The sequence below is a fragment of the Buceros rhinoceros genome, unplaced genomic scaffold (assembly GCF_000710305.1).
Source record: "Buceros rhinoceros silvestris isolate BGI_N320 unplaced genomic scaffold, ASM71030v1 scaffold14684, whole genome shotgun sequence".
In the NCBI taxonomy this organism is placed as follows: domain Eukaryota; kingdom Metazoa; phylum Chordata; class Aves; order Bucerotiformes; family Bucerotidae; genus Buceros; species Buceros rhinoceros.
Genome location: NW_010406594.1, coordinates 12,486 through 26,934, shown reverse-complemented (window position 1 = coordinate 26,934; position 14,449 = coordinate 12,486). Strand labels below are relative to the sequence as shown.

General features: G+C 38.0%; 1 protein-coding gene across 1 annotated transcript; it reads left to right on the top strand.

Annotated features, from left to right (window-relative positions):
* Positions 1-3,176: 3,176 nt before the first annotated feature.
* Positions 3,177-12,085, top strand: RBP2 (retinol binding protein 2, cellular). The gene is made up of 4 exons (XM_010134174.1): positions 3,177-3,306; positions 7,617-7,795; positions 10,383-10,484; positions 11,855-12,085. The coding sequence occupies exons 1-4, from the start codon at positions 3,234-3,236 to the stop codon at positions 11,906-11,908; spliced, it is 408 nt and encodes a 135-aa protein (XP_010132476.1). The 5' UTR covers positions 3,177-3,233; the 3' UTR covers positions 11,909-12,085.
* Positions 12,086-14,449: the final 2,364 nt, after the last annotated feature.

Genomic DNA, 14,449 nt, shown 5'->3' with positions numbered 1-14,449 from the left:
CCCCCTTATCCCTGCGGCGGATGCAGCAGGCCCCTATGCGCAGCGGAATTTGAAGATATTCCCTTAAGACGTGACCTAGCCGGCCTGTGGCGCAGATGTGTGTGTGGGGGAGTCTGGATAGAAGCATTCCTTGGCAAAGAAGAGACGTTTTCTCTGCAGCCACTCCAGAAAAAAGAAGGACTATGTTTTATTTGCATAAAAGGTTTGCTTCAGGATAAAGTTCCTTATCAAGAGCATTTTCGTCAGGTGAACGGACTACGGACTGGACTTTTCCTTCCCCACCCCCCCCCTCCCTGGCGTGGTGAGCCATTGTGGGGCAGAGTTTGTAGCGGGGATCGGTCCGATCGGGAGAATTTATATGTAACTGTACACTTTTATCTATTCTCCCTTTATCTCTTTCTCTCCATTTTCCAGTCCAGTTTAAATTCAAAAATGATTTTACTTCGAGGGCGTCTGCACTATTAAACTCTTCTGCTGCTATCTCTCATATATGTAGTCTGTGTGTCATCATTTCCTTTGCCCGACTAAAGCCTTAATGAGCTCGTTAACATGCTGATAAGCCATTAACAAGCATCAAAAGTTTTCTGTGTGTGCTTTGGCTGGTTTTGCCAGCCGACACACACTATTTCGTCGCATTCCTTTCAGTGGGAAACAGCCCCCCTTTTTTCAAACTGCGACAGCTATACATGGCAAACCTAGTGATTTTACTGGTGGTCTTGCAAGGAGAGGATGCTGAAAACAAAATAATCGTGACAATTAGGAGAGGGCACATTTTCTTCATTTCCCCAAGCTCATCCTCGTGGCATAGGAAAGAAACATCATTCTGCCATTTTGAGAGTTTGTGCCTATGTATGTAGTATATAAACAATAAACAGAGCAAATAGAATAATTTCTAAGATTGAAGTGGATAATAAGTCAAAATTGTAAAGCTGAATGTGATGAGAGGCAGGTCATTATAACTAGCAAGGCAAAGACCCAAGAGAATTGCTGAAAACAATGTGGTAATAGCACCTGCACTGTGTCTTGGCTTTGTAAGATTTAGGCAAATGTTTGAATGTGGTAGAGGTTTTATTGCCTACCAAGATACTGATTCATAAACTGAAAATTCTCTTTGTGGATCTAACACAACACTCTTTAAAAGCTTATGCCATCACAGAACTCTGCCAAGTCAATGTTTCATGTTTTAATAATTCCCTACTTAACCAGTTCTTTGGCTGGTTAAATTCAGTGTCTGTGAACCTTCTAGTTGCATATTTACCTGAAAAGACTCAAAAGAGCCATTCCAGGCTGATGGATAAACATGTGCTTAGGGAACTCCTAGTATAGAGATTATAATATACACATACTGGGAGAAAAAAAAAAAAAAAAACAGAAAAGCTATTTAAACAAATAATAAGGGATGGGCATAAACAAAGCATCATAGTGAAAAACAGTACAATTATAAGTGTAGGCTGTTAATTATAGCTTATATTTAAAGGATGTTCTCATCTCATAATTAATTTTCACGGAATGTGCCTCGCTCTGCATAGCTCCAGCAATAGAACTGTCTTTTCCTTTATTAATTCTTAATGGATGTTAATTGTTGATTATACAGTTTCAATCACTTCCACATCCTACAAAATGACTGTTATATAGAAAGCAAACTACTTCAGAACTAAAATCAATGAACATATTAAACCTTTCACTATGAGCTTCTAGCATATGCTCTGATTTTAGGAGGTGATTGTAGACATTCAATCTGATTCTTTCCTCACAAATCCACCATTAGGCATTTGGAGATACAGGGTAAACAACTGAGCACCTGCCTATAAATTGGACATCGTCCCTTTAGGGCACTGAAGGAAAGAATAACTTCCAGTTGGAAAAACAGTGTGATAATGCACTTAAACATCACTATGCATGTGCACAAGGGAACTGGTGTTCCCTATGCAGCTGATATTGAGGGGTTGTGAGAGGCTGACTTGGGAACGATAACCTTTTCTTACTCTTGTTTTCTAGAAACTTTTAGAAAAATGTATAAATAATAATAATGTGTTTATTAATGTTGCTGCGATGTGGAGCCTAAGTACACAAAGATACGGAGAATCAAACCCATTGCGTAAGTATCACACAATGTCACTACAGAACAATGTTTTAAGGACAAAGATTGTCAAATTTCACTTTCAACATAACATCATTCATAGTGTTTCCATCTAGAAATTATTACACAGGAAGCAAATATTTTTCTAGTAAAATTTTTAATAATATAGCCATTAAAAATGGAAACAAAAAAGACAAAAGAAAAGGAGTTTTGGACTTCTGATTACTTCAGTTTTCTATGTGTAGAACCATCTGTAAGTTATCATGACTAATTAAAGCCAAGGAATTAAAAACCTTAACTTACATTAATTTGCTTTTAGTGCTTACTTTAAATTCTGATACAGTCCTACTGCACATTCAAATTCTCCATTCAGATACATTCTGAACATGCTTATTTGCACAACTGAAATCTGTGCTTTTCCCCACAACAGTGTAATAGTGCTGGATGAGAAATACCTTTCCAGCACAAACCACAAACCATGTTTCAGAGGAATTTAAAAAATCATTTCTATGGTAGCATTTATACTAATGACAATTTATTTTTATTTACTTTACATTTGCTAAACTTGCTGTTAAATTAAAACAAAAATATGGAAGTGTAGATGGTGTAAGTGCAGCTATTGATATTTAGATAATTTGAAAAACAAAGGAAAAGAAAAATATTTTCAATAGAAATATTCCCTTTTCTGCCCTGCCTCTCAACTGTTGCACATTCAAGACTTTTAAATGGAAGCTCTGGGCACGTCAGCTCTGTAAGACTGGATCCTCATAGGGAAATGTGACACACAGAAAGGAACTGAAAAAGCGAATTCACCTGGGAAACTTTAACTGGGTTGTACAATTTGCCACTGTGTTCAATATATTTCAAAGGTACCCCATAATAGCTGGTAGTGCTTTACAAAGGTCACTGCAAAATCATATCCTGCATTACCACCTATTTCAGAACATGTTCCTTGTCTGCCAGCTGTTCACCTGAACTTTGTTAATGAAGGCAAAGTTTTCTAGGGTTATCACTCTGACCCTTAAACTGTATTATCTAGAAAACCATAAATCTTATAAAAAAAGATATGAAAAGGTTTATAAAACATTCTCTTAGCAGATCCTGTTTCCAGTATCGCCTTTTGATCTGAAGTTGGTTTTAAGCTCTTGCCGCCATGCCTGCCAATTACAACGGGACGTGGGAAATGGAAAGCAATGAAAACTTCGAAGGCTACATGGTTGCTTTAGGTAAATGGAAAAATATTAACTATATAGACATAAAGAGAAAATGTTTCAATTATAAGTAAAATCCTTCTAAAAATTAATGAGACTATTTCTGCAATGTGTGTTGTGGCATAAGGGTTTCTGCCAATCACTTTGACAATCAAGTAATTGTAACGTACTTAAAATTACAATGATCTAAATATATAAGCAAGAAAAGACTTGTAGCCAAAGATATTAGTCCTTATTTAGATAAACGGAAAAACAGATACAGATGGTAAAAAAAACTATGTCAGGCTTTCAGATGCAGAAGCTCTGTTTTATTCCTGGTGTAACCTTAGTGTAACAGACAAGCCACAACCTGGCTGGCTCTGTTAAAGAGTAATAAGATGTTCTATATCACTAAAACAACAGTAGTGTTTAGTACTTAATTAGTGCTTTGAACGAGTAGTCACGATATGTGCCAGTTGCACGGTAAAGGCAATAAAAGCCTTTAAAGACATTTAAAGGTAAATGGGCGGATATTTCTGACAATTTTTGTGTAAGTCATCCTTACACAGCAAGGAGACTCAGGTCACAGGAGTTCTTAACCATATGTTTAGATGGTTAACTAAGCTTTATTTCACATGGCTACAGCCATCAGTGATGACAACAATATATGTGTACATGCAGAAAGAGACGTTCTGCTCTTTAGGCAACTTTCATTTACTATTTTGTTATCCGCTTTGTCATTAGAGGCCTGATGGCTACAATCCATGTACCCATCATATAGCACACTCTCTGTGGCTGCTAGCGTACCAAAACAGAGTTAATTGAACGCAAGCAATATCCTTGTCACTTCATATCAAGATCAGGTTTATGTTGTTTGTACATTTATTTTCCCCACATTGACAGACTCAATTTTTGTAACGACTGGAGATAATTTTATGAAAGAAATGTCTTCTTTTGCTGCACCTATTATATTCACTATAAATTGCCTTTCAAGCACTTTTGATCTCGTAAAGGCATAAACTTTTTGCTCCAGATCATTATGATTATGCAAGTAGCATGCAGGAAATCCTTCCTTGACTTAGAGAGGCAGAAATGTAGATCTTTAATTTGCTCAAAAGAAGAAATAATAGAAGACATCAACATTTCTCAAGAATTTCTTCAGTACTCTCTGCGTTGGCATTGAGAGAACAGTTATCACCTTTCCACTACTGCAATAATACAGCTGCGTTCCAAAAACCATAAAAAATATGGGAGTTAGATTGATACCTGCACGAGAAGTGTAACCTTTACCTGGGTGAAGGAATCTTCACCCAGCTCTACTACATCACAGATGAAGGGCAGAAAGGACCATTGTTTCCTTACCACACACAGTGTCTATAAAACTTGCACAAGCAAAAGTGTCATTAGAGTTGGCTAATTCAACCTAGATCAGGAAAGTCCGTCTGGCTCTGAATCATAAACCAACATGTGGCAAAAATCAAACCTGTGTTTTATTTCTGTGCTTACAATTGATGGCTCTCAGGGCTCTCTCATATTGTTTAGTTCACTTGAGCTATAACATTTCACTCGTATTTGTCTTAAAAGTCAAGCAAAATGTCAGGGAAAAGGATACGAGCTGCTAATAACGTGCATTTCTTTGAATTTTAATTTATCCACTGTAGAATTTAAACCGATTTTCACCCAAATTCAGTAAGAATTTAGTGGTCATAATACAAATATTAATTAGTTCAGTTTTAAATTAAACTTTAATTATTATCATCCTTATATTCTAATCCTTTTATAATAAGTAATCCATTTTGCATTTTTAGAAATTGGGATTCTTTTTGTACCATAAATGCCAGCATAAGCTGGTCTGCAGCAGTTCCGCGTTGTATCTCAGTGGCATCCTTAAAACCATTTCAGTTAGTGGACAAATTATGACTTTATTATTATTGAATGAAACGGATTTTTGATCCCTTTCTGACCTTATATATCCCAGTTGAAATTGGGAAAAAAAATTGATGGATTCAGCCTACAATGGGGACTGGACTACAGGTACCCAATTCTGAGGACCTGCATAAAAAATATAGTAGCAATTCATGAGAATAAAAGAACTTGACTCACTCACTAGCCTGAAACAAAGCAAGAGGATGAATGTGTTAAAGTAAGGAATGTAATATGGACGTATCTTTCCCAAGAAATACTTGGATTCATTGCCCAGCCTGGACAGATTGTACTGGAGAGGTGGTCACTGAACTTCCTGATAAAATATTCAGCCTACTTTTCCACTAAGAATCCCAGCAACTGGTTGGGATGAAGGGGCTATTTGCACCAGTTGTCTGGATCCGGCCCTTCAAGACTACATGATGATTTTTTGTGTACACATGCATATATATACTATAAATTTTACTACCTACAAACTGCCAATGAATTAGCAAAAAAGCCCAACACCAAATCAGTGCGAAGATGCATATGGCTATAGATGATTCTCAGAATGGAAAGAAATTCCATCGAAGGGGTAACAAGGTGTTCTTCTGCTCTGTCTGTCACAATTCTACTTGTGTTGATAATTTTAAGTTTTAAAGTGTTCAGGTTCAAAAAGCAGTGAGGTTTTGTTTTTTTTAAATTCATCCATCCCTTTAATTAATGCATACACGATTCTATACTTTAATTAAAGAACAGTTCTGCCCTTTAAGCCAGAAACTTTGATTTTATCATAAGCATGTTACAAAGTATTTTAATCTACTATAATAGAACAGTGTATCATTTTTACTGCTTGTATTGTTCAAATGCAGTTATGAAAACCATGCTTTAATAAAACCTCCCCTGCTTTTTCTCCAGGAGCTACAAACCCAATATATTAGTCAGAAATAACATTTCTTTATAAGTCTAGTCATTTTTTTTTTCCTCAGAGAGAACTAAATTTTATGTTACTTGGCTATAAATCAGACCCAGAGATCCCTTTAATCCACCGCAGCAGATAAAATATACCCAAGAAGTCTTGAATATAAATACTGAACAAGCACATTATTCCCCATGTTAAAAAGTCACAATTTTTTTCAAGCCAATCCTCTTACTCAGCTCATTTAGTACTTCACAAGTAGTACAATGAATCTACCAAAAGAAAAAGGGCTCCATTAGTATGTGGCATCACTGAGCTGACAATGATGAACTCGCACATGAAACTGCTAAAGGATGGCTAACAAACCACAGCCATTTTTCAGTCTCTCGCAGAAGCATGTGAGATTATTTCATTTGCATCTAGCACCATAATGAGACTCGCTGCCAGCTGGTCAGGAGTATTTATTGCAGATGGTAATGCAGCTGGCGTTGGGGGGATTGTCTGGGGCAAACTGTCAGCCTGGTCATCTATATCCTCCTTTTGGAAATCTCCAAAGCATTTGGTTGCAAGCAGTTGTTTACATTGTAATGCTAGTCTTCATCAGAAAGAAAAGAAGGATGATAAGGAGATCAGTACTGCATAAAATGTTGACAGAATATTAAACAGGAAATGTCAGATGCTGTATTTTGATACTTTTTTGAATTGTGATTTTGAATTTGTCTCCCTTTTATGTCTAAACTACAAGAATTTATTTCTGTGTCTACTGTCTAATGGATAAGTCAGGCTTCTATTTGCTCATTTCATTTTTACTCATTAGTGTAATTTCCATTATTTTTATATTAATTAACCTCTTGTATACTCCCACAGACTATAGCTTCATCATAAAAGTAACAAGCCAAAGCCCCCTTGATTACGTACTCATTCTAACATGCTTATTTTCTGAAGAGGAATATTATCCTGAGACCCTTCTTTTGGGGTTGGCCAACAGCTGCAATCCTGCAGCACACACACCAGAACCCTCCTGCGCCTGAGAGCTGCATGATTTACACTGCAGGCCTCGCGAAGGGATGGATCCCAGGCGTGAGCTGCTAACAGCACTCCTGGCATCACGCAGCTTTGTGTGCGAGTGAGGCCAGAACAGCAATGTCAGTCTTAATAGCACCCACGGCTTCACATTTGCCAAAAGACCTGGAGATTCGGGTGATGTAACAAGCCAGCATCTAGTCACTACTGGTTGTATGTTGTAGCTCTGCTCACAACATTCCCACAGGTAATTGTTACTAAATAAATTTAGAATCAGTGGAAGATCTTCAAATCAAAAGTCTACGTGCAAACACAAGATTAGTTTTCTTTGAAATGATCTTCTTCTCTGCAAATGTTGAAGGTAAAAGCATCATTTGAGGAACTGTGTTCCACATAAAATGGTATTTTTTAAATTTATGTGTAAATAGAAGTGTGAATTTTTATTTTTGGTAACAAATATTGGACTTTTCATTGTGATACTTTCTTTTCTGGTTTTTGGCAGATATCGATTTTGCAACTCGAAAGATTGCAAAACACTTGAAACAAACAAAGGAGATTGTTCAAGATGGAAATAATTTTAAAACAAAGACACTCAGTACTTTCAGAAACTACGAACTGGATTTCACTGTGGGAGTGGAGTTTGAAGAACATACCAAAGGACTGGATAACCGAGTGGTAAAGGTAAATTGGAAGCTGATACCTGTTTACACCACAGTCAGCATCAGGAGAGAGCAGTTCCAAAATCAGCTGAGTACATAAAAAAACCCTCAAACAATATTTTACAGACATCAGAGGGTTTTTGTAAAGCAGAAATAATTTGCATCTTGAGATACTTTTCTTTTCCTGCTACAAGCATTTATTATAAATGCAGATCAGGATGGTTACTCAGATACGTGAGGACAATCATTAATGACATGTTTTTCTAGTAGGGAGGTTTTTCCATCTTCTCTATGATACACCTTTATGTATTTAGAAAGTAGCAAAACTGTATTTTTGCCTATGTATATTCCTTAATAAAACTGAAAAAGGGAGAGCCAAACTCAGGCAGGGCTCCTGGCAGTGGCAGAGGGGCAAGGAGGCCCAGCAGTGCCTGCTTTAGTGTCTTCAGATAGCAGGAGTAACCTGCGCTCAAAATTCCCTGAGGAAACTGTGGCATACGTTCAGACACCTTTCAGTGAGACACATGGACAATCAACATTTGGATCAAGGATCATATTGTCTGTTAGGATGTGCCCTATCTGCAACGACAGACAGAGCCAAGTACTAAGTGTATTCCTGTGAGGGAGTCGGACAAGACTGTCTCAGGGAAGTCAGGGAAGAAAAGAATACATAGGAGCACTAATTAAATTCACTTACTGAATCCAGCTTCATGTTTCCGTATCAATGCTGCTTCTGTTTTACTCTCTTCTCACCCCTAAAATACTTAAGCAAGATTTTCAAAGGCAGAAAGGCCAGTAGATCTGAAATTACATCGACTGTCCCCTCCAGAGACTTGCTAATCTTGCATCACCAGCCTGTCCTTGTCATCAACTAAATCTACCCGTATCAACTCTTTTGCCAGTTGTCCTATTCTTCGACTCGGCTCTCAGCCCTCTTGCTCCTCTCTGAACATATGCTGTGTTTTCCATCAGTATCTTCTCATATCAGGGTTTCAGAACTGAGATCAAAGCTCCCTGTCGATAAGACCTGCTTTGCTTGGGCAATTGCCCCAAGAAATTGCCAGCATGAAGGATGCGTTTAAGTTTGAATTCATGTCACTGGAGTGGCACAAGTTTAACAGAAGACATTGTTTATCCACTATGGATCACTCTTCATTCTCACACTAACTTTGTGCAGTGTAGTTCCTGTAACTTAGTTCAAACTATCTCTCGTTCAATGGATTGCAAGCCATCAAATAATACGACCCTTTTGTTTCCAGAACCCTGAATACCACTATTGCTAAATCATCATCCTATCACTTTCTCTAGTGAGGGTGGGACTTACTTCCATCACAGTTTATTGCACCATCTCTTCAGATAGTTGAAGGTGTTACTAAGGATCTAAGGACTTACTGGCTCATCACCAAGCTCCTCTAGGGCTCTGCACTGCCATCAAAGCCACTGCCTTTTTGTGCAAAATCATTTCACTTGCAGACTCTTCTCTTCGTTATCCATTATTTAGAAGGAAGGAAGGAAGGAAACACAGCTTGTACAATTATAAGCCTAATTCGTTTGATCATTTTCCCCTAATATTCTTTTTTAAACAAATTATATTGTTTGTTTCTAACAAAAGGGGAAGGAAAAAGGAGATGTCATGCCATTATTCTCTGAACTGCTCTAAAAGAATTTTCTAGTCATTTTATTAACAAAACAGTGCCTCAAACACGGTGAAATGAGATGAAGGTAATAAAAGTGCTAGGCAACGTTTAAATGTAAAGAGGGCATGGATAATTTAAAGAGCATGTAGCTTAAAAATTCCGTAAATAAAAAAGAAGTTAAGTGAAATGGAATGAGTTTTGTCTCATTATTAATAGAAAGCTCCCTCATAAGAGAAATAAATCATCTAGTGCTGAACTAGACAATTCATTAAGCTCCCAATAATCTTGGAGGTTTTTAATAACTGAGCTTCCGCCATCTGTGACTGGTCTCTGATGAGGATTTGCCTATGATACACGGTTAAATGTCTCCTTAAAGTACAATGGTTCAAATCTAGAACAATTCTAACAAAGTTGCTTTGAATGTGTTCTAGCAAATCTGAGTAGAGAATTTAGTCTGTAAAGAGAACTGCTCCTTATAGCTATGGTCACCCTGCTCCTGGACAAGAATCAGCAAACCTAGAGCCTTGTTGGTTAGTGACAGACTCTAAGTCACACCAAATCATGAAATGGTTGAGCATGGAAGGGACCTCCAGGTCTTCACTACTGAAACCTTACCTATTTTTATTAATGGCTTTAAACAGCAAGAAACTAAAAATACAATTTGCATATATTGCACAAATACTGGTTCATTCACTCAGCAATTCACTAGTTAGTACGTACACTTTATATTTGTGTGTGTGAAGAAATACACGGAAATGACAACAAAGCACTGTAAAAGCTTCACAAAAAACCACTGTTGGCATCTTGAATGCATTTGGGTTTTGGCTGAATGGTTGATCTGGGGTTTTTTAGCAGGAAGGTGGGAAACAGTAGGAAGCAGTTGAAGATGTGTCCTCTCATTGTTCAAACTTAAATTAACGTATTTATAAACCTCTTGTTAGCATATCTGAGTTAATTATCTGATTCATGCAGACACTAGTGACCTGGGATGGTGACAAACTGGTATGTGTTCAGAACGGTGAAAAGAAAAACAGAGGCTGGAAGCACTGGATTGAAGGAGACCTGCTGTATCTGGTAAGGGCTGCTGCACAGACACCCAGCACCTAATGGGACTGCAACAGCGTACGGTTTTCCATTTCAAAGGGTTTGTTACCATTCTAGTTAGAATACTCTTTATTTAGACAGCTCTGATCTCTGAACCCTGAGGAAATCCCCCCTCTGCCACAACTCAGGAATGCTTCATTTCTTTCCACCTGCTCCCAATTAAGTCATAACCCTGCAGTGGTTTTGTTGCTCCAGTCCACTGCCTTCCAGCACTTAACCCTTCTTGTTTCATTGTCCCTCTAACATAATTTCATTCTTATATAATTAAGGGTAGAAAAACCCAAAACAGTATGAGACAGACTGCAAGAAAAATATTATTTTTTTGTGTGTGCGAAAGAAGCACTGTGGGACTTTAGCATACTATGCTGTAACACAGATCAGAAACCTCAGGATACTCAAGAGGATACTGCACACAACCTACACTGCAAATATTTTGTGCAAGTACAATAAAAGTCAAACCATTCATATATTCAAGTTAGTAAGTTGAAGCCCACAGATAAATGAGGTGAGTCCAAGAGAGGCCAGAAGAGCCTGAGCAGGAAATAAGCAGTCAGCGAAGCACAGAAAGATTTCAAAATAATAGATTCATATGGATAATGATTCCAGAGTTTCTTGGGGAAGTGGTAAAGAAATAGTCATGATAATGTCGGATGGTACAATAGGCGGGTGCAGAAAGATTCTGGAGCATGATTTTCATCTAGAGACCTACTCCTTCACAAGGTAGCCTACAGACAGTCAGTATTGCCAACCACCCTGCCACAAGGCTGTACGCTTGCGAGGTCAAAGCAATGAATTATAAACCACTATCTGTCACCTAACTAAAAGCCAGCTGTCCAGTACATTTTTTCAACTCTATTTTAAGACATATTCAAACACAACCCTAAGAAAGGTTCTGCATGCTGGCACCAGGATCCAGGCCAACCTCTGGGTGCATCTCTGAAGCAAATGTCCTTATCTTTTTAAAGCACCCTTCTTGTTCTTTCAATTTCCTTGTTTCATTGCTTCTCATGACTTATGAGGTTACATGTGAATTATAAACTATTACAGTATACTGTTTTAATAAGAGTATGAAAAAGCCTCAGATTAAAGAGCAATTTTTATGCATTTATCATGTTTATTCTTCTTAGAGCTCAATTCAAGTGTCAAAATCTAATTACTGCAACACGAGGTGTGTGCCTGCTGATTGGTTACACAAAATACACTATTCTTTCAGTTCTCTTTCTCACAAGCACATCTTTTTAATGCAGTGGCTCAGCTGCAGTAATTGCTGGTGGGAACTGCTGTGTATGCAAAATATGATTTGCACTGCTATATGCTTACCAACTGTTTTCATACTTTAGGAACTGACCTGTGAAGACCAGGTGTGCCGTCAGATATTTAAGAAGAAAAACTAAGATTGCCCAGAAAGCCACCCAAATCTTCATCACACTGTTAGGCTGTTATGTTTTGTCTAAAAAATCTGGCCAAGCCAGATTTGCAATAGCTCTTTGACACTGCCATGTGAATGTATTTTGTACCTGTTTATGGAAACAAACATGTTTTATAGAAATAACATCCAACAGTTACAAACAACACCAATTCCTTTGCCTTTCATTCTGGAGTTAAATAAAAATAATTGTCTTTAAAATAATGCTTTCCTACATCTTTGAAATATTCCCAGAGGAATGTGCTTTAGCAACAAGGCTGAAAATTAACAGTCACAATTATGTCGATCACAGTATATCTCTCCACAGGGCTGTAATATCATAATTTATTTGGATGACTCTGTAAAATTGGACGTTCATCGGACTGTCTCCATTTAATTTAGTCGTGGATCACTAAGTCCATAGTTTCAGGCAACAGAATGGCTCACTGAACACGATACATGGCCTTTCACACCTAGGTTGTTCATTTGAATTTGGCCCAGGTGTAGAGCTGCTAGTAGGTATCACATGATAAATGTCTCATGGCCAATGTGAAATGCTGTAGCTCCTTCATACAGTCCTGACACGGATCACTGACAGTACTGCTAACCTACAGTTAGAACTGGCATCCTTCTAATCATCCCAGAGGAGAAGTCTGCTGTTTGAAGCACAGTCGCATTCAAGAGTTGCTCCATGACATGAAGGTATACTTAGTGCTGTAAGAGGAAATCTGCAGAGTATACACCGACTGCATGCACCCTGTGCATAAAGAGTACCCAGCGTGCTGCAATCTTCACCTTGCACCTACCATTCAGAGACTTGAAAAAGAAAAGTCTTTTCCATACAACTCTTCTCAGTTTTATTTAGGGTTTTTCAAAAGAATTCAAGTTCTTTGCTAAAGGCAAGTTTAAGCTAACCATGGGTGGTGAGCTCTGCTTCAGTAGATGGAAACTGAAATGATTCAACAAAACGTGTACACATGTTCCACAGAACTGAAGAAGGGCTTGTATGCCCAAAAGCTCATCTGTTTTTCCCCAGCTATATGAATTATTTTAATAAAATACACTGTCTTTCCTACAAACTTGCCTTGCAGATATACAAACTTTCACATAAACTTTATCACCATTTCAATTCCCTCTTGTCCATAGCCCCTCATCTTCTGTTCAGTATGGGAGGAGTGGAAATTCTCTAAACAGATCAGAGATAGGGAATTGGAGAAAAGATGTGGGAAAAAACTTTGCAGCAATGGAGGAACATATGCTTTCTCCCCATCCCCACCTCTGCTTAGCCTGCTCACTGTCAATAGCTCAGCAGAGGAAAGGAGTGAGACAGTCATCCAACTGAAAGCAAGGTTGCATCTGCAAAAACGCAAATCTGATTAATATGTCACTAATAGTGACATGGTCGTGGGCACATAAGTGCATTATGTAGAGATATTTTTATGAATTGGACTTTGCTTCTCCTTATAAAAGCTGACCTGGTATCAAACTGCCTCTATACTTCGACTGAGCAAAGCTCTCACGTTTGTTTGCATAAAAGAAACTGCACTTGAAGCTGGTGAACTCCTGATCTTTTCATATTTGGTGCTGACCTGGACTTTCCAGATTAATTCCTATTTCTAAGTCTTTCTTAGTTTCTAAGATAAGAAGGACCACAGTTCATTAAGCTTTCAAAATGTTATCAGAACAAAGTATTCACTAGGAAACAAAATGTACATGTTTTAATCATTGGTGTTTCTCACAGTTAGTTCTCACCAGGAGTAAGCCTGAACAATGCAAGGTTTCATAACTTCACACCAAACCATAAAACAAAGGAACAATTCCCAAATGATGAGTCTGAATATCAAAAGAAAGCATTGGATTCCTTGTTTTTCTTACTAGTTTTATCTAATGGATGTGGTTGGGAAGTAAATTAAGTAGGCAACTAGACGCTTGAGTAGACTTTGAGTAGGAGAAAATCAGATCTGACTCTATTTTTTTTGCCAATTTTGGAAATGAAAATTCCAGACTTTTTAAAAGAAAATGTGCAAGGTGTATTTAAGCTCCAAAACAACATATTTTTCCTGCACATACTGATACGCAAGAACTCGCAGCATCCTCTACAACTGTCTGCACTGAACTGGAGACAGAGGAGATATTCATAACGTTGCATCATAACTACTTCCAAAGTATACTAGTTTGCATCGTATTTGAGATGTTAGGTTGGTCTCTAAGCTGTACAGAGTCCCTTATCTTCTTGTCAGCAGATGAAATACTTGCACAGGAGCAACGGACCTCGCTGGTAAATCAGAAGGTTCGTTCGCACTTTTTCACCCCCTTGGCATGCAGTGCTGTCTCAGCTGTTGTGAGGGATTACCATTCACATTGATTCTTTTCCTCACTGAGAATATTACTCCAACACAGAGAACAGGAAGGGAAAATACCAGCAACCTTCTGAAAGCAGACAAGGCTGTACTACAACAAAAGCACTTCCTAGTGAGTCTGTACTGGGCAGGGTCAGTGCCATTACCTGTAACTGGACTTTTCAAATGAC